We start from the raw sequence: 18,351 nt of genomic DNA on the forward strand, positions 1-18,351 counted from the left end.
TCTCCGGCGAAGGGTTTGAGTTCTCCGTCCACGGGTTGCCTGTTTTGCAGGCACTCATGGACAGTCCTCAAGTACCGGTCGTTTTGTGTCTCCCTTGGCAGTCGTACTTGCGTGGCCTCGCTGATCAGTCCCTGCAGAGTTGTAACGGCATGAATCTCGACGTATTCGTCTACCTCGTCGTCTTCGACAGCAGGTCGGCGGAGGCCTTCGACGGCAGGTCGGCGAAAACCAATTCTTTACCGGGGACAAACTGCAGGTGGAAGCGGTATTTCAGCAAACGCAAGAAAAAACGCTCCAATCACGGTGACATGTCGCCGATAGCTTTTTGTGCGATAGCAATCAGCGGACGGCGATCCATTTCAAGTGCGATGGTACGACTATAGTGAACTAGTTCACTGCAGTACGACCGTATAGACCTTTTTAAATTCTTCGTCCTGGGAGCAACTATTTTACCTGTGGGCTGTGCTAGCGGATCTATGATTGGCGCAGTGGACAGGATGATGTAACTGCGCATGCGCAACACAGCCCATAGCATGGCCTGATCCTATTAGAGATTACACGTGAAATGGTCTATACAAAGTGATTGAATTTTTCGCACCCGAATACAACAGCCATCGCCTCTTTTTCGATCTGCGAATACCTTTTCTGGGCATCGGTAAACACGCGCGACGCATAAGCGACTGGCTTCCACGCGTTATCATAACGCTGCATTAGCGCGGAAGCTATGCCATTCTGTGACGCATCGGGCGTTATCTTTGTGTCTCCTTCAGGATAGAAAATTGCAAGCACCGGCTTCTTGCTCAAACAGGCGCACAATTGTTCTTATTCCTTGGCGGGATTGGCATTCCATTTAAACACGGCATCTTTTTTTCACTAGCTGTCGCACTTGCAGTGTCTTCTCAGCTAGTGATGGGACAAATTTTGAAAAACATTCCCCGCATTTCCCCGAGGGGAAGAATGTGAAAGTGCGAATGCACGAGTTGAATTTGCGCGGTTCGGTAATGTTCGCGAAAGAGAGATCACACACACACACACAACTACAAAGAAAGAAAGATGCATTTATTCACAGACACCTATTTGTGTTGTCGTTGTACTTGATTGCTAGAGCGGATCTCAGCTTTGAAATTTCGTGTCAGTACTCCTTTAGGCAGGTGCATTAGCCCTTCTCACGCCCGATTCCTGGCCAATCCCCCACGTGGGTATGTGCCATGTCAGCGGCCAGGCAGCGCGCGCCCATCTCCCCCCGTTGCCAAGGAAGACGAGGAGATTCCTGGCCAATCTCCCACGTGGGTATGTGCCATGTCAGCGGCCAGGCTGCGCGCGCCCATCTCCACGTGCGCGGACATCGCCGGTGGACGCAGGTGCAGGGTCGCTTAAGGAGTGCATTGCACTTAAAATAATTCACCACGACTAGCATGCGTTGTACGCCATGCTTGTCAGTCCGTGGTGGCATGTTCCGCATGACGCTCATTGATTCAGGGCTTGGCTGTATACCTTTTGTTGATATAATATCGCCTAGGAAACAAACTTCGGACACTCAGATTTCGCATTTTGCGGCATTGAGTGTTAGCCCCACTTTCAGCGCTTCTTCCAAAACAGCCCGCAGCCTTTCATCCTGCTCGTCCCTCGTCGCGCCCCAAATAAGAATGTCATCGACGTACACGCGCACACGTGGTATGGACTCGAAAATGTGACCAACAGGTTTCTGAAAAACTTCGGACGCCGAGGCTATTGCGAAGGGAAGTCTAAGAAAGCGATAACGCCCAAACGGAATGGCAAAAGTGCATATTTTTGAAGTCTATTCGTGGAGCCGTATTTGATGAAACCCAGAAGTTGCATACAAACGAGAAAAAATGGTTGCGCCCGCAAGCTCAGCCTCGATGTCCTCGCGACGTGGCATTTAAAAATGTTCTCGCTTCAAGCATTCATTATATTGTCTGGGGTCCATGCACACTCTCAATTTCCCATCCCTTTTCTTAGCAATTACTAAAGGACACTACCCAGTCCGTAGGCTCTTGTACCTTGACCAGGATGCCTGCCTTTTTCATGCGGTCGAGTTATGTTTGAGAGGCCCTTGTAGTGCCAGGGGCACTCGTTGAGCTCGCTGGGTGACAGGAACGGCGTCGTCCCGCAACCCCATCAGGTATTGCCGTTGAAGGCATTCCGTGCCGCTCAACACTTCTTGGAACTGCTTGACCACTTGCTCACTTGTATTCGTAGACACTGTAATGAATGGGCCAAGGATTGGCGTGAAAGTCACGAGTCAGTGGCCAGTCCGTGCGCGAGTAAATTGCTTAATGCATGACACAAAAGAAGCAGAAGTTAGGGCATGAAAGCAAGTACGCGAGACGAAAGATATCAGCGTTAAAAAAGGCAAGAGGCTAACGGAAATGTCCGCAATAAAGAAAGAAACGTCCTACGGGGTTTTGTCACAGCCCCTCGAGGTGTTGAAGTCCCGATGCGTGCGGAGTCGATGAGGACGTCACGGCGAGGCTGGCTCGATGACCGGTTCTAGGCCCCGTCGTAACCAGGCGCGGGACGTCGGACCTTTCCGATGAATCACTCATCGGACCTTTCGGATGAGTCACGGCTCGAGCGCATAGCAGCGGGTGTGAGCGCAGGGTTCCACCTCCAGGTGAATCCGGACCCGCGCTGTCTCGCCCAACGCATCACCAGCTCCAGGCACGGCCAGCCCACGGGTTGTCGGGATCAGCGGCGGACGGCTCTCGGGAACAGCAGCGGTTGCGCTCCGGGTCTTCCCCGAAACGATCACAGGGCCGCGCTCTCAAGCCCAGCGCGTCACAGGCGTCCCCTGATCACCGGCCTGGTTCAATTTTTCTGCACGCACTTGTTGCAGCTGCGCGCTCGGTCTCCTCTTCTTCCTCGTCCACCGGCACTACATCACAATGACCCCGGGTCTAAGAAAGTTGTTGGGGAGCAACAACTATTCTTAGAGTTAAAAAGACACCGTGGAGTTGGGAGAAGCTCGCTGTACCGACGGAAAAGTTTTTGCGCACAGTCCACAGAGCACAGTCAATCCTATCGGCACACTTCACCGCACAGCACACGCGCGAAGGGTATAGGAAAATACACTAAAGCAAAGGTCGTTTCACAATTACGCGTTACACACAACTGTGGACCACACACTATGTACAAAAGAGATGGCGACAGGCGATGATTAAACTCCACTCGTGTAGTCGGCCCCTGGATTGTCGGTTCCCTTGTCCTGACTTGAGCTTTCCCGTGGGTGACCCTTGACTAGTAAACGATGATTCTGCTGCGGATGGTCTTCTCATCGCCTTTCAGACGGTGTCGTTTGTGGTCCGGTCGGCGCGTTACAGGCGAAGACGCATCGACTGTGCTGGAAAATTTTCGTCTTCCCCTGCACCGTCTTCACAGAAGTTCAGCCTTCGGGTCGCGTTTAAGCCTTCTAGGTTCGTCGACCGGTAGCCAGGCAAGCTGTTGTAAAACGCCGGCGACTGAGTGAATACCTTGTTGAAGGCGGGTTCACATCCTGGTCGTTGGACCGTCGGCTCGGTAAGGGCCCCGTTGCGTTTGTGCGGTGGCTTTTTGTCCTCGAAAGCTTCTGAATCAGGAACGTCCTGGCATTGGTTCCGGCGGGATGGTAGGACTCCTTCCCCTCCACCAAATTCCGTGTCTCTTTTCAGTGAATTACGCCAACAGGTATCGCACGTCCTGACAAAACGGCGTACGTCTCACCGCAGGGCTGGCCAGAAATAGCCTTGCAAAGCGCAATGCGTAGTTCTTCGCAAACCCTTGGTGCCCCGACATGATATTCTCATGTGCCACACGAAGGATCCACTCACGCAGTTTCTTGGGAACAACGACATGCGTGAATGCTCTGCCGGTGGAAGCTGGTATTGGCGGCATAATACGTTGTTTGCATGGAAAAACCAGTACGTCTGTCCTTTTTCAGATGAAAAAGTCTTCCCTAACTTCCGGAAGCAACATCGGAGGGTCGGGTCTCTTCGTTGTTCCTCGGCCAGCTCTTGTCTTCAGATATCAGAGGAACTGATTCGAGGCACAGTTAAAAACTCAACCTCGGCCTTGCTTGTCTTGGCGACAACCGAACCCGGAAAATCGGCGTGTAGTTGGGTGACTGTTGCAGCCAGTACTACATTCGGGCCATCTTTGTTTTCGAGTTGCCAGTCGGGATCCGGTATGTGAGGTTTCTTCACACCTGGAATGTTCCCGATCACGACATCATAGATTAGCTTATCCAGGCAAGCGGCGGTAACCTCGCCCACAAGGTACGGGGTTTCGACGTAGATGTTGGCCTCCGGGAGCTTCTTGACTGTCCTGTCCAAGAGCAGTAATCGGGTAGTTTTTCCCGTTAAGCGGTTTTCTGCGACCAAATCTCGTCGGACAAGAACGGTATTGCTACCAGTGTCCCGCAAAATGGTGACGGGCTTTCCGAATAGTCTTCCTTCGACTACCGGCATTCCTTTCCCTAGGCAAGAATGTTCCTTTACGATGCCACACTTGATAGCAGGATTCTCATCGTGCGTGTCGTCGAGCTTGATGCACTGCTGTTGAGCTTCCCGGGGCTCAGTGAGGGAAGAAGCAGCAACCTGCTCTGTTCCCCTTAATCGATGTCCGCAGCGCTCAGTTTTATGCCCGTGGCGACCACAAGTAGCGCATCTTGCCGGTTCTTTCACGGAGTAACGGCACTCTTGTGCACGGTGTCCTGGGCGGTGGCACACAAAGCATTTCGGTGGCGCTTGCTTCCGCGAGTCGATTACGACTTCTGTTGTATCGCGGTCGTCTTCCGACACCTTTCCAAGGTTCGAGAGGTTCTGCGCCTCTAGGAAACGATCTGTAGCCTCGGCAAGGTCGTTCAGCGCCTTACACTAACGCTCCTTCAGGAAGATGACGAGCTTGGGATGGCAGCAGCGGATGAATTGTTCGCCGATCATTTGATCGCGAAGAGCATCGAATGTTTTTTGCACATTCGCCATTTGCACATTCATTTGCACATTTGCACATTCGCGTTGCTCAGCCCGTTCGCTCTCTATCCATGCCCTAAGCTATTGTCCTGAGAGTCCCAGCTGAGTCCCCATTGCCATAAACTTCTCAAGATCCATGCTGTTGCAGCTAACGTTACAGGCACACTCTTTGGCTCACTGACTCCTTTCAGCGGATGTTAAGAAATCCTGTCAGGCTCGGCACTTTTTGTAATAAATGGGCCATAGATTGGCGTGAAAGTCACGAGTCAGTGGACAGTACGTGCGCGAGTAAACGTTGCTTTGTGCATGACACGAAAGAAGCAGAAGTTGATTGATTGTGGGGTTTAACGCGCCGACGCAACGCAGGCGATGAGGCGCGCTGTAGTGGAGGGCTCCGGATTAATTTTGACCAGAAGCAGAAGTTAGGGCACGAAAGCAAGTACGCGAGACGAAAGATATCAGCGTTAAAAAAGGCAAGAGCCTAACGTAAATGTCCGCAATAAAGAGAGCAAACGTCCTACGGGGTTTTGTCGCAGCCCCTCGAGGTGTTGAAGTCCCAATGCGTGCGGAGTCGACGAGGACTTCACGGCGAGGCTGGCTCGATCACCGGTTCTAGGCCCCGTCGTAACCAGGCGCGGGACGTTGGGAAGGCATCGTCGACCTTACCGATGAGTCACGGCTCGAGGGCGTAGCAGCGGGTGTGAGCGGAGGGTTCCACCTCCAGGTGAATCCGGACCCGCGCTCTCTCACCCAGCGCGTCACCAGCTCCAGGCACGGCCAGCCCACGGGTTGTCGGGATCAGCGGCGGACGGCTCTCGGGAAAAGCAGCGGTTGCGCTCCGGGTCTTCCCCGAAACGATCACAGGGTCGCGCTCTCAAGCTCAGCGCATCACAGGCGTCCCCTGATCACCGGCCTGGTTAGTTGTTGTTGTTGTTCCTTTCTAATTGTGGCGCGTACCCACTTGGGGGATTGGCCAGGATCGGGAGATATATTGGGGCTAATGTGCCCGATTTAGGAGACTAAATTTTGGAGAAAAAAAAATTGTTGGTCAGAATAATTGCACAACAAATACAGGAATTTGTAGAATGAAAGTGTGCACTATGCAGGGATTTGCTAGAGAAGACTATGCGGGATTTTGCAATAGGCTCTTATTTCGTCTGTGTACAAGAAGAGCGGCTAACCGGGTAGGCGCCTAATCTCTGAGACGTAGGTGTGGACGGCCGTAACCAAATTCCTGTGGGGAAACCCAAGCGAAATGGCACCGAATGACAGTAAGACCGGCATGGAAAAGGTAAGTCCAAGGTGGTGAATTGGCTCCACCAGGTATTTTCTTCTCATTGAAGAGAAGCCGCGGCAATGTAAGAAAAAATGCTCTAGGGTTTCGGGTTCATCACAAAGAGCACAATTACGAGAGGAGGTGAGCCCAGCGAGGTGCATGTAGAAGTTGAGCTGCGGAACTCTACAACGTAAGCTAGTTAAAGTAACCTCGCATTGGCGAGATTCGCAACATCGGGAGTCCCACGCATATGCCAAATGGGCGTAATCATCGAGGGAGGTGATGGCATCCTCCTGCCTCCTCGCCAGATGTTGATGCCGTCGGATCCGTGCTCCGGCCTGTATGGAGGGAAATGGACAGACGTCGAACGGGGGGCCGTCTAGTGCTGACCTCGCTAAAGAGTCTGCTTCTTCATTCAGATATAAACCCTTATGCCCAGGCACCCATATCAAGCGGATTTCTCTTAAGTGGGAAGGAACTAAATAACCAAGTGTGCGAAGAAGAGCAGAATTTTTGGGGGATATCAAAGAGGAGCAAACAGCTAATGAATCAGACAAAATTACGACATTTAATATCTGGGGAGGTAATTTTTTTAATGCTATGACTATTGCCATAAACTCAGAATAGAATATTGGGGTGAAGTCCGGTAGGCGAATCGAAAACGACCAGTTGAGTTGTGGACTGAAAATCCCCACACCCGCTCTCTCCTCAAGTTGAGACGCATCAGTCGCTACAACCACGTATGTATGCAAGCTAGACAGACAGTCGTTCAACAAACCGGTTAGTAGACGTGTAGGTAGCCTTTTCGCATTGTTAGGAAAAATGTTATTAAAGGTTAGGGGAACAGGGAGAGCTTCCCAGGACATCTGCATAACGGACGGAATGTTAATATTAAGAGGTTAAAGTAAAGTCTGGGCATACACACATTGAGGGCGGTATTGGTGGGGCCACCACGAGTTAAAAAATAAAGCCGGTCGAGCCACCATCAGCGACAAATCTCTGCTGAGGGGCGATTCGAAAATCCTAAGCATCGTCAGAGCAGTTAAAAGCTTAAACCGAGATTCTAGTGCAGGCAGCCGGGACTCTAAGTACAGGATGTTATTAGCTGTGTATTTCGGAAAGCCGAGACACAATCTCAGGGCACGTCGCTCTAGCAGTATAAGCGGATTGAGTTTGTACATTGGAGATCCTGAAAAGAGAGCACAGCCAAATTCTAAGATAGGGCACACGTACCCGCGGTAAATGAATATTAACGTGTATCTTCTCATCCCAAAATTCCGGTTGCTAGTTCTTCGCAACAGGCCAAGTGCCCGTTCCCCCTTCGTCGTAATGTGCTTTATATGATGCCGCCAATCAAGCTTACTCTCATAAATAATACCCAAGTATTTTAGAGTTGTCACTTGCGGAATAAAATCCTCCTGGTATCTAAGGCAGAGGGTAACAGGCACTGATACGGGGAATACCAGGACCGCGCACTTGGCAACATTCATCGACAAATTAAGATTTGACAGCCACCTTTTGAGGGAATCCAAATTATTTTGTGACGCCTGATAAAGCTCATGTATGTCCCGTGCTGCTGCGAAAAAGGCTATATCGTCCGCATAAACGTAACGGCAGACTTCATTGCTGGTAGGAATGGATCTCATCAGTATGTTAAACAGAACCAGAGAAAGCACTGACCCTTGTGGAACGCCCCTTGTTTGATGTAGTGTGGAAGTCTTAAAACCATTTTTCGAGCAAAAAAACTTGCGGCCAGATAGAAACTGCTGAATCCATGAAATAATGTAATTGGGCATCCCGCATTCTTTAAGTTTAGCTATAAGGACGCTGTATTCTACACTGTCGTATGCTTTCGCAATGTCCAGTGTGACAAGCGTGCAGATTAGTTTGTTTCTACGGGCAAACTGGATACGACTCTCCAGGTCCACGTGGGCGGACCAAATGGAGCAGCCTGGACGGAAGCCAATCTGATGTGCACTCAGTAAATTTTCCCTAGATAGGAATCGAAGTAAACGGCCGTATACAATTCTTTCGATCAATTTGACTAAGTTACTGGTCAAAGCAATTGGCCGAATGTTGTCCGGGAGAAGGCCAAGACTGGGATTTTTTAGTAGGGGTACAATTTTTGCAATTTTCCAATCTTCGGGCACCCATGCTTTCTCCAATGACGTGTTGATAATGTTTAATCGATCGTGAGGAGATTCCTCAAAGAGAAGCTTTATCGCTGTAGTCGAGATGCCATCGGGTTCCTAGGGAAGCTAGCGGGAGGCGCATAACTATATCCGCGATTTTCTCCATCGTGACAGGGGTAAAGTCAAAAACTAGGGTATTTTCAAATATCATGGGTCGGTGAGTAGCCGTAAACCTTGTTTGCAAGGCCCGGGCGACTTTTTCGAGCGACTCTGAGCTTTCTTCCGGCGTTTCGACAATGAATACACCGTTGCTTCTGTCGTCAGTGCTCTTGCGGTTACGCAAAAAAGCAAAAAGAATACGCCGGTTTTTCGTTTTTGAAAGCGCGGAGAACCGTTGCGAATAATAGTCTTGCTTAGCCGTTGAGATGGTTCGGCGAAAGATTGCGGAATATTACTTGAAATTGGTCCAATTATTGGGGCTCTGATTATGGATAAATTTTTTCCACGCTGCTTTCCTGCGCCGATAATCTCTCGTGCAATCATTATTCCACCACGGGCTTATACCGTCTCTCTTGGTTGACGAAGCCACAAACTCTGAATTTTCCAGTGTACTTTTCATTAATGCTGTGACGTTCTGGGCCCTAAGCTCCATAGAATCACTGGGCAGAGACGCAAGGGACGAACTCAACTTCTTTTTCATGAGTTCATAGTTAACCAAGGTCCGCACCACACGGTTAGGTGTGCTTGGGGAGACCGCAATATCAAAAATTATCGGAACGTGGTGGCTACTTGTAGGACCATCTACTGTACACCAACTAGAAACCAACCCACCCTTTACGAATGTTAAGTCTAAGACTGAGCGCGTTTGATTCCGAAAAAAAGTCGCACTACCCGAGTTAAGACAGACTAAATTATGTTCCTCTGTCCAGTCTAATAAACGCCAACCATAAGTGTCGGTCTTGCAGCCCCAGCTCACATGCTGTGAATTAAAATCTCCGGCAACTATGACGTTTTGATTACAGGAGGAAAGGGCGAGATCCAGCGGTTCTGTGGTGGACACTCCATTGGGGATATATGCATTCAGAACAGAGAAGGAAAAGAAAACCTGGCAGACTTATATCTACCACCCTGAGTTCACTAACCGGTGACCAAACTGGAAGGACAGCTTGGCTTTGTGGCACATCTTTGTAGCTATTACAATAAGTAGACCCCCTCCTCGCCTGTCCCTATCTAAGCGAAACACGCGAAAATTTGGTAAAGTAAATGGTTTGCCTCTAGACAGCCAGGATTCTTGAAGGAGAATAATACTGGGCAGTGATTATTTATAAGACATTTAAGATCTGTCAGTGCCGCAGCTATCGAACGGCAGTTCCACTGGAGTACTCTGATCGACATTATGGAGAGTTATTGGCAGCCATGGCTGCCTCCAAGATGCTTTCTTTCAGCTTAATGTTCCCTTGGACCTTTTTAGGTTTCTTGGATCGCGACTCTGGGGAAGAAGTTGGTTGTTGCGAAGTGGATGGAGTAGCTCGCTTAGCGTCAGGACGCCTTGGCGACTCAGTGGAAATGTCAAGTTCCATTTCGGTCTCATTGAATGGGCAGAGATCTGAAGAGGAAGGCTGACCCTTGGAAGTCACAGAAATAGAAGGTGCCGAAACCGGGACAGTTGCCATCGGAGTAGAGTTTGGGCCTACTGTCTCCTTCGAAGTCACATTCTGGAGAGCGCTCGCTGAGGAAGGATTCTTTGCCAGATCGACAGCTCGCACCGATGAATCCTGGGGCTCTTGATCCGTGGGAGGCGGAGATGAGGATTGCAAGCAACCCTGCTGCCGGAAGGGAGCCACGGGCAGAGAGAATGCCTGCGCAATTTGATGTGTTTGCGCTGCCAAAAGATTGGACACCTGCTCCGTTACAGACGCAACCATATTCCGTGAAACCTCCGGTAGCACTTCTTTGAGAGCAAGCGCTATCGCTTTTGCAAGGGAAGCCTCGTTGGATGGTGCCTGGCGGGCAGCCGCACCTGCATATCCATGCGTTCTCTCTTTAACTATCGCTACCGCCTCCTTGCGAGAGCAACGGCGGTTTTCAAGAACTCCAAGGATACAGAGTTCAGAAGAGCGGACTGGGCAGTTGGAATAATCAGTGGTGTGAGACGCTCCACAAAGGCAACAGGAGAAGTCGTCTGCGGTACATTGGCTAGCTAAATGCTCGCCCTCACAATTGCAGAAGCGCGATGCTGACTTGCATGACCCTGCGCTGTGTCCAAAGCGCCAGCAGTTCCGGCATTGACGAGGTCGGGGGGACAACGATTCTACCCTGTAGATGAGAGGCCAGACATTGATTTCCGATGGGCACGATGTACCCGCGAAGGTTGCGATCACCGATTCTGTTGGAATAGTGGTACCCTCCACTACACGGGAGCAACGGTACACCGAGATTACCCCGGCATCCCGAAACTGCTCAAGGAGCTCGCTCGGCGAAATCTCCGTGTCTACACCTCATACTATTCCTTTTGTGCAGGCAAGGTGGGAGGGGACAAAAGGACTCACCGGAACGATGCGAAGGTCGAGCACTTCAGAAGATCGATTAAGCAGGCCTCATCCGAAGTTTTGCAGACGATTCCGCCCTTCCCGTATGGTCTCACCTCCTTCACGTTCATGAAGTGCTCACTCGCCCCTTGCAGGTCCCTCTGAATAGTTTTGAAAGTTTTAAGCCGGATCGCTCCGCCATTCGTAGGGACCATAGCCACAGGAACGGCCGTCACACCATTCCTCAGGAAGGCATCCAGGGGTAAGTCCTGCGCCGAGAGACTCTCTGCACGTACTCGTTGCAGCTGCGCGCTCGGTCTCCTCTTCTTCCTCGTCCACCGGCACTACATCACAGACACTGCGTTCACAGAGCCTGACAACACGCCGAGCAGCTCACTTGCTTGTAGTCCCAACAGCGCTTCATGAAAGACGTTCATGTCAGCTGTGTTGGTTGAGAGTGCCAGTTTTACAGTGACAATACCCATGTGTTTGATGATTCCTCCGTCATACGTACTTAGAATCCAGTTGCTGGCCCTTAACCGCGCACTGGGCTGCAATTCTTTGTACTTCCTGTACGGCAGCAGATTTGCTTGGGCGTAGTGTCGACCTTTAGGTGCAGTACGTGATGACCGACATGGGCTTGGACAATCCAGTCTTTTTGCTGCAAAACAACATCTACGGATACTTCAAGAATCGAAAAATCTTTGTCCCTGTCCTCAACTTTAGCGACTTGCTTGGTGGTTTTGCAATGGACGACAAAGTGATTTTTCCCACCGCATTTCCTACATATTCGTCCAAATGCTGGGCATTTGCGAGGGCCATGCACTCGCCCACACCTCGGGAACTTCTTCAGGGGGTTCTTCAGCGCCTCTAGACCTCCCCTTAACTGGGTCGACTTGTCGCTCTGGAGTCCATATGTCCTTTCGGGCGGCGGTGACTTTGGCAGCTTTGCATAGCTGTTCTGCTGTCACAAGAGTCAGCTTGTTGTCACGAGGAAGCTTTTCGCGTACTTTGTCACATTTTGTTCCGAACACAAGCTGATCCGTAATTCTTGATTCCGTCATTGTTCCAAAGTTGCAGGATTGCGCCAGCATTCTCAGGTATCTCAGAAAGTGTTCCGTTGGCTCGCCTTTGTCTTGAACGCATTGACGAAACAAGTAGTGCTCATGCACTTCATTTAGCTGCTCGGCAAAATACTCGTCAAATTTCTTGATTACTGTGGTGTAATCGTTCCGGTCCTCACCTTGGTCGAAAGAGAAGTTGCTGTACACTTTGAGAGCGTCTTCACCGGCTATGCTGAGCAGCAGTGCAAGCTTGGTGGGACCCGGCGTTGACATTTCCTTTGGTGCCGCTGGCGCTGAAGCAGTCAAAAACAGCTCAAACGTTTGCTTGGACAGGCGCCAATTCTTGCTGATGTCGCCATTCAGCCACAGATGCTCGGGTGGTTTCAACAAAACTTCCATACCGCTTCTGTCGGGTTCCGCCGTGGCCGTGGTATCGTCTTTCAATGCCGAGAATTTCCCGTGGCCACTTCTGTGCACCATGTTTCGTGCTTATCAGGAACCAATGCCAGCAGTCTCCCAGCAAAGAATAAAAATCGGCTTATCGTGCGCTAGTTTTATACAGCACAATGCAGAGAGAGGGAAACAGATAGCATGCGCAGTGGACTGCCTGCGCACGCGCGCTCGCTCAGGCGCGCCTAAACACGATACACAGATGTTGAATCATTGCATACGATATCGTATCTGCCCCTGGCGTAAAGCCTTCGATGTTCCTAAGGCAACCTAAAGTTCTGTTAGACAAAATTCAGGGTTCTATGATGCGTCAGATGTCTTGTTATTCCTAATAGGTTTTTCTCCATGGATGAATTCTGCCGTAAGAAAGTATTCGTGTAGTCAGTAGAACTTGAAAGGTATTGAACGTGTTTTGCCAGTGCGTTTTCCTGGTCCTCCAGGGTGTCACCCTCACTGTTAACCAAAGGTAGGCTATGTGTTTTCCGTCCATTAAGCTTTTTATTTCTATTCTATACTCTCCCTGTATCTGTGTTGGATTTGATAGCAGTCACAAAAGAGCACCAGCGCTGCTTTTTAGTTTGCTGGCGTATGCGCCTTCCTTGTGCTTTCGCACGTTTGAAGAAAATTAAGTTTTAGAAAGTGGGATACCGGCGAAGGACGCCCCATGCCTTATTTTAAGCCTCCCGTGCATGCTGACTCATTACGCAACGTCCTCTTAGTGTTAGGTGTGGCACCAGATGTTTGTGGAATTGAGCACTCGGCAGCATGTAGAATATGGGCCGTAATCACTTCACAGGCTTCGTCACTGCCAAAATGGCTACACGATGTGTACGAAAGCTGAGATAATTGTTTAAATTTCAGCCAATGTGCACCAGATTTCTTAAAAATTTTATGACAGAGGGAACTGCTATGTCTTTTGTCAATGCCTTTCAGGATGACTGGGAAGTGGTCGCTTCCATTAGGATTACCGTCCATTCCCCATAGAACAGATGGAAAGGGGACACATGATCTGATTGCTAAGTCTATGTGTGCGTATGTGTTGTGTGTAGTGTTGTAGTATGTCGGCTGTTTTTTGTTGAGTAGGTAAGCTCCGGAAGAGAATAAAAACTTTTGTAGAAAGCGGCCCTGGGCATCTCTCCGTTCAGACCCCCAGAGTTCACTGTGAGCATTAAGGTCGCTTACTAATAAGAAAGGTTTCGGCAGCTCATCTTTCAGGCACTCGAACTCTGAGATCGATAGACGGTAATCAGGGGGAAGGTATAGAGAGCCAAATATTTTTAACCTATTAAAGAGGATTGCTTGGACAGCCACTGCTTCGAGGGCACTGAGCAACTTAAGAGGTTGGCAGGGGACAGACATTTGCAAGGCAAGACAATTGCTACACCACCAGAGGAGTGAGGGCAGCGGTCTCTGTCTCTCCAGAATACCGAGTATCATTTGAGAAAGTTGGTTTGCGTATGTTTAAGTGTGTTTTTTGTAGGCATAGGATATATGGATGGTACTTATCAAGGATTAGTTCCTACAGTTCCATTGGATAACGATGTGTACTGCCATAAAAGATTAGGACAAAGAGATCTTGTCTCTAGGTTTTCTTGAATAGATATCCCTATGTCACTGACCCCTGATCAGGGACTGTAACTCGGAGAGCTTGAGGTTTTTTCCCGTGGCCAAGACTACCGCGCTGTTGTTTTGATAATACTGCGATGGAGGTCGAGATGGCGTGACATCCATGTCATCATCTCAGTTTTGGGGCGTTGACGGAATGGAGTTTTTATGGCACCCACCCCGCAACGTCTTTGATGGGATGGCAGAAGATTCAGACACTACCTTTTTCGATGTGCTGGACACGGCTGCAGAAGAGGGGCCTCCTGTACCCACATCCATCTCCACCAAACTTTTGGCGGCAAAAGTCTATGGAGAAGCGCAGCAACCCCACTACCAGCGCAATTCTGGTCAGGTGCAACGCCTTCGAGTACTGCTGGCGATGCACGAGTTTTTTGGCCTACCAAGGGCAGCGTATTGAGGGGTGGGTGCGCCACCAAGTCAGTTTCACTGACCTGAGTAGACGCATAAACCACACGCCGCGTCACCCCCCTCCGCCCCCCCCCCACACCCGTGGGCTGCACTGGTGTAGCTCCCTGAAGGAAGCAGAGCATACCGTTTACGGGCTTTTGGAAATGACAGATTATGTGTCACATTTAGGTTGATGATTTCTTTTTCTTTCTTGGTGAGAGCAAGAATATGCTCCGTGGGGTCCTGGCGAGAGCGACAGTATGCTCCGTAGGGTCCTCCACAGTTTCTGCACTCAAGTTGTGTGCTTTTGCAGTCGTTTCCAGAGTGGTCCTGCTAAGAGCACTTCGCACTTGTTTGTTCTCCACGGCACGAATTGCTGCCTTCGCCATACCTCTAACAGACGAAACAACGTCCCGGGTTCGGCATGTATGTTCTTGTCTTACAGTGGAGAAAGCCTGCGTTTACGTACTCTTGCAAAGTGAAGCGATCAATGGTCAATAATATGTGATTCGCCTTAATTTCGTTTCCGTCCCATCTATGGGTGATGCGTCGCACATCGGTGTACCCCCTGCTCGCGCAAACCTTCCAGCAGGTCAGATTCGGTTTCCTTCATCAGTTCTGATTCGGAGATGACCCCTTGGCAGCTATTAAGGGTACGGTGGGGAGGTACGGCGATTTCTAGGTCGGCTATTTTGGTTTGCTTCAAAAGGGTGTTTGACTGCTCTCTAGTCTTGACTTCGATCAGCAGGGTCACAGAAGTGAGCTTTTTCGCTTCATTGTTCGTGCCTATCAAACTTTCAATGAACTGTGCACCAAAAAACACAGATTTGCAGGTGACGGGCGTTGCCTTGTCAGCTGACTGCATCATTAGAAACCGTGGGAAGTTGTCGGGGTTGTTGAAGACAAGGTTAGAAATCGGTTTGAAAAGTTCTTCGGTGCGGCCTGGTTTCGGCGGCCCATGAGATCTCTTGGGTGGAATGGAGAAGGAAGCCATAAAATATGGAATGAATTTGGTGGCACGACCTGTCACCCCCACGAATCCCAACAAGGCAACATGGCTTTGCAGCACACGCTAACTGTACGTTGCCACTTTAACCCGATGCTCGAAATCTGGGGTGAAGCCTTCGCACAGAGTTAAAAGTCGACTGGCTGATTCCCCTCTTGTCGCGTCAGACTGGGGACACCATCTCCTGGAAGCAGGGGCCAAAGTGGCGTGTTGCCTCTGCCAAGGGGCTACGAAGGTCCAAAACAACCCTTGCTTTGCTCAGCCCCAAGGATGCCCTTTTCCCCGGACACGGCTAAGCCACGCACAGCCTAGGGCGTGGGTGGGTCCAAGCCACGTGGGCTCGCGGTTCGCGGTGTCGCCACTTCCGTCACCTTGAATAGACAAAGTGCTCCTTTGGGGAGCACACCAAATAAACCATGCGGGCAGTGTTAATGGTCAGCAGTCGGGCAGCTAGAACACAGACCACACAGAAGCCATATTGCTGCTACATTTCGAGCCGGAGTGTATTTAAGCGAAAATAACTTGCACTTTCTTTAAAACGTGAGCGGGGAAGGGAAAAAAGATGCGCAAACATATACGTAGACTTTTTTGAAGTGTTGAAAATTTAAAAAAACTATTAAAAAAGCAAGATAACCACTAAAAAGTAACGGCTAGTATCAAAATTGTCAACACTTTTATTAAAACTGCGAACAAAGTGTATAGTGTATGGAAGTTGCCAGTGAGTGGCTGTAAACGGCATTTCACAATCACGCCTAATTTAAAACCAAAGTGTCTCGCGAAGATATCTTTTCACGTGTGTTCCTTCAACCACCAACTAGAGAAAGAGTACTCCTTTGTACACTACAGAAGCATAGGGAGTGCAATGCGCAAGGCTAGCTACATGAGCCGATCGTACGTACCTTATAAAGTTCGCCATTAGTCATTACGAATGCAAAATCAACCAAATGTACGTCTAAACAAGGAAACCACTAAAATAAGGGGGGCTCAAACATACTATTCGAAAGATCGTCCATTTAAAACTGACTTTGTATCCACGCAATACATATCGACGCATGCCAAAGACTGTAATGCCAACGAATTGCCTGGAGGTGTGCGGCCGGCAACACTTCCTTTAGAAGCACGGAACAGATAATTCTGCGCCTTAGAATGTCTACTCGAAAGGACAGCTGTTTTCATTACACGGCTGGTTAGAGCAACCACACAGATATTTTGGCCGTAATGTTATCGGTAAAATGCGCGAGCGTGAAGTTTTACGCCCGGTAAAAGGTATTCGGTCCACCAAGTAATATTTGCACCTCAAAGATGGAGAGCCATGCAGATGCTTTAAACCTCCAGCACTTAAGCCTACAATTGTTTTGTCGGCAAAGCAGCATATGTCCCTCCCACCTGCCGCGGTGGCTCAGTGGCTAAAGCGTGGCGCTTCTGAACACAAGGTCACGGGTTCGATTCCCGGCAGCGGCGGCAGCTTTTCTGGTGGAGGCGAAAAGCAAAAACGCCGTTGTGTACGAGGTTTCGGTGCACGTTAAAGATCTCCAGGTGGTCAAAATGGAGCCAGGTGGGGCGTGAAACCGGCGCATCCATGGCGGTGCCACTCACGCAATTTCTGCTACTGTTACAGATGACCTACTCTTTCCCATCGTGTGAAATCTTGGCCTGCTGTGACGCACTTGGGAACGGCGCAGATCCACAACGCAAGGAAACCTTGTCAGTGAACGTCACGGCTATCAACTCGGCTTCAGTTAACGACGAAGATTGGAATTCGACATGCGCCGTAGACGACCTCGGGCAATGTTCCACAGCAGTCTACGAACCCTGGGATCTCGGCAGTACCTTCGGGCTACAAAAAGCGGGAATCGCCAGTGCTCTGTTGGGGCGTGGAACCGGCGCAGCCATGGCGGTGCCGCTCACGCAATTTCTGCTACTGTTACAGGTTAGTGACTTGTTACCGCGCCAGATGTCTGTATTTGTTTTGCCGGTTCCACCCAAAGTAGTGTATGATTGTATCAAGAAGCAAGCGCTGTTGAGGCCTCGTAGACGCTGCTGCTTTTCTTTGCTACGGCGTGCTGCCTTCTACTTTTTGTTGTTAATCTGTTGCGGTGACGTTGAATTAAACCCTGGACCCGATAAATTGCTACTAATATTAGATGGTCAAGCAGTTATTAACTCTAAACTTGATAACATTGAGGCCAAACAGGTAGCGCCGAGTCTTGCCCTAGATGACTTAAAAAAGAGAATGTCAACTTTAGAGAGCAAGATTGCAGCATTTTCAAATCTTGAGGCAGTGGTGAATGAATGTAAGAAGAGTTGCGAGAGTCAAGAGCGTGCCATGGACGACTTACGCTCTAAGCTCAATGATCTTGAAAACCGCTCTAGGCGATGTAATCTGGTCTTTTACGGCATTGAGGACGTGGATCCTAAGGAACCATGGTCCACCTCTGAAAAACACATTCGTGAGCTATGTGCAGCTAAGTTTAACCTAGAACTGAAAACAATACAGAGAGCACATAGGCTTGGAAAATTCAATCCCGATAAGAAACGCCCTTTGATTGTAAATTTTGCGTCATTTAAAGAAAAGCAAGCTATATTAGAAAATGCTAAAAAACTAAAAGGTTCTGGCATAAGTGTTTCCGAAGACTTTTCGGAATCGATGCGCCGAAAGAGGCGGATCCTCTGGGAGTTTGCGCAATCCTGGAAAAGTGACGATTCACGAGTGAACCTTCGGCTCGATGTACTTCACCTTGACAAAGTCAAATATGTCTATGATGAAGATATTGATCAAGTAGTGAAGCTTAAGTGACCATCTGGCAACTTTTCATCGACGCTATCGTTTTTAAGTGCGAATGCACTTTATAAGCGACCCCAAACCAGCCACCGCCGGCGGCGGCGGCGGCGGCGTCCGCAGTGCTCCTCTATAT

The 18,351-nt window shown here is 49.7% G+C and overlaps 1 protein-coding gene across 1 annotated transcript in view; it reads left to right on the plus strand.

Moving 5' to 3' along the window:
- The first annotated feature begins 14,221 nt into the window (after positions 1-14,221).
- The window catches only part of LOC144175667 (uncharacterized), a 72,374-nt gene continuing 68,244 nt past the window's right edge, over positions 14,222-18,351 (plus strand). Inside the window, exons 1-2 of the mRNA XM_077704711.1 lie at positions 14,222-14,369; positions 16,870-17,730. Coding sequence (XP_077560837.1) covers positions 14,222-14,369; positions 16,870-17,730 — 1,009 coding nt within the window. The remainder of the gene's footprint in view (positions 14,370-16,869; positions 17,731-18,351) is intronic.

This window comes from Haemaphysalis longicornis, unplaced genomic scaffold (genome assembly GCF_048455015.1).
Source record: "Haemaphysalis longicornis isolate Haplotype H1 unplaced genomic scaffold, Haemaphysalis longicornis Haplotype H1 scaffold_3, whole genome shotgun sequence".
Classification (NCBI taxonomy): domain Eukaryota; kingdom Metazoa; phylum Arthropoda; class Arachnida; order Ixodida; family Ixodidae; genus Haemaphysalis; species Haemaphysalis longicornis.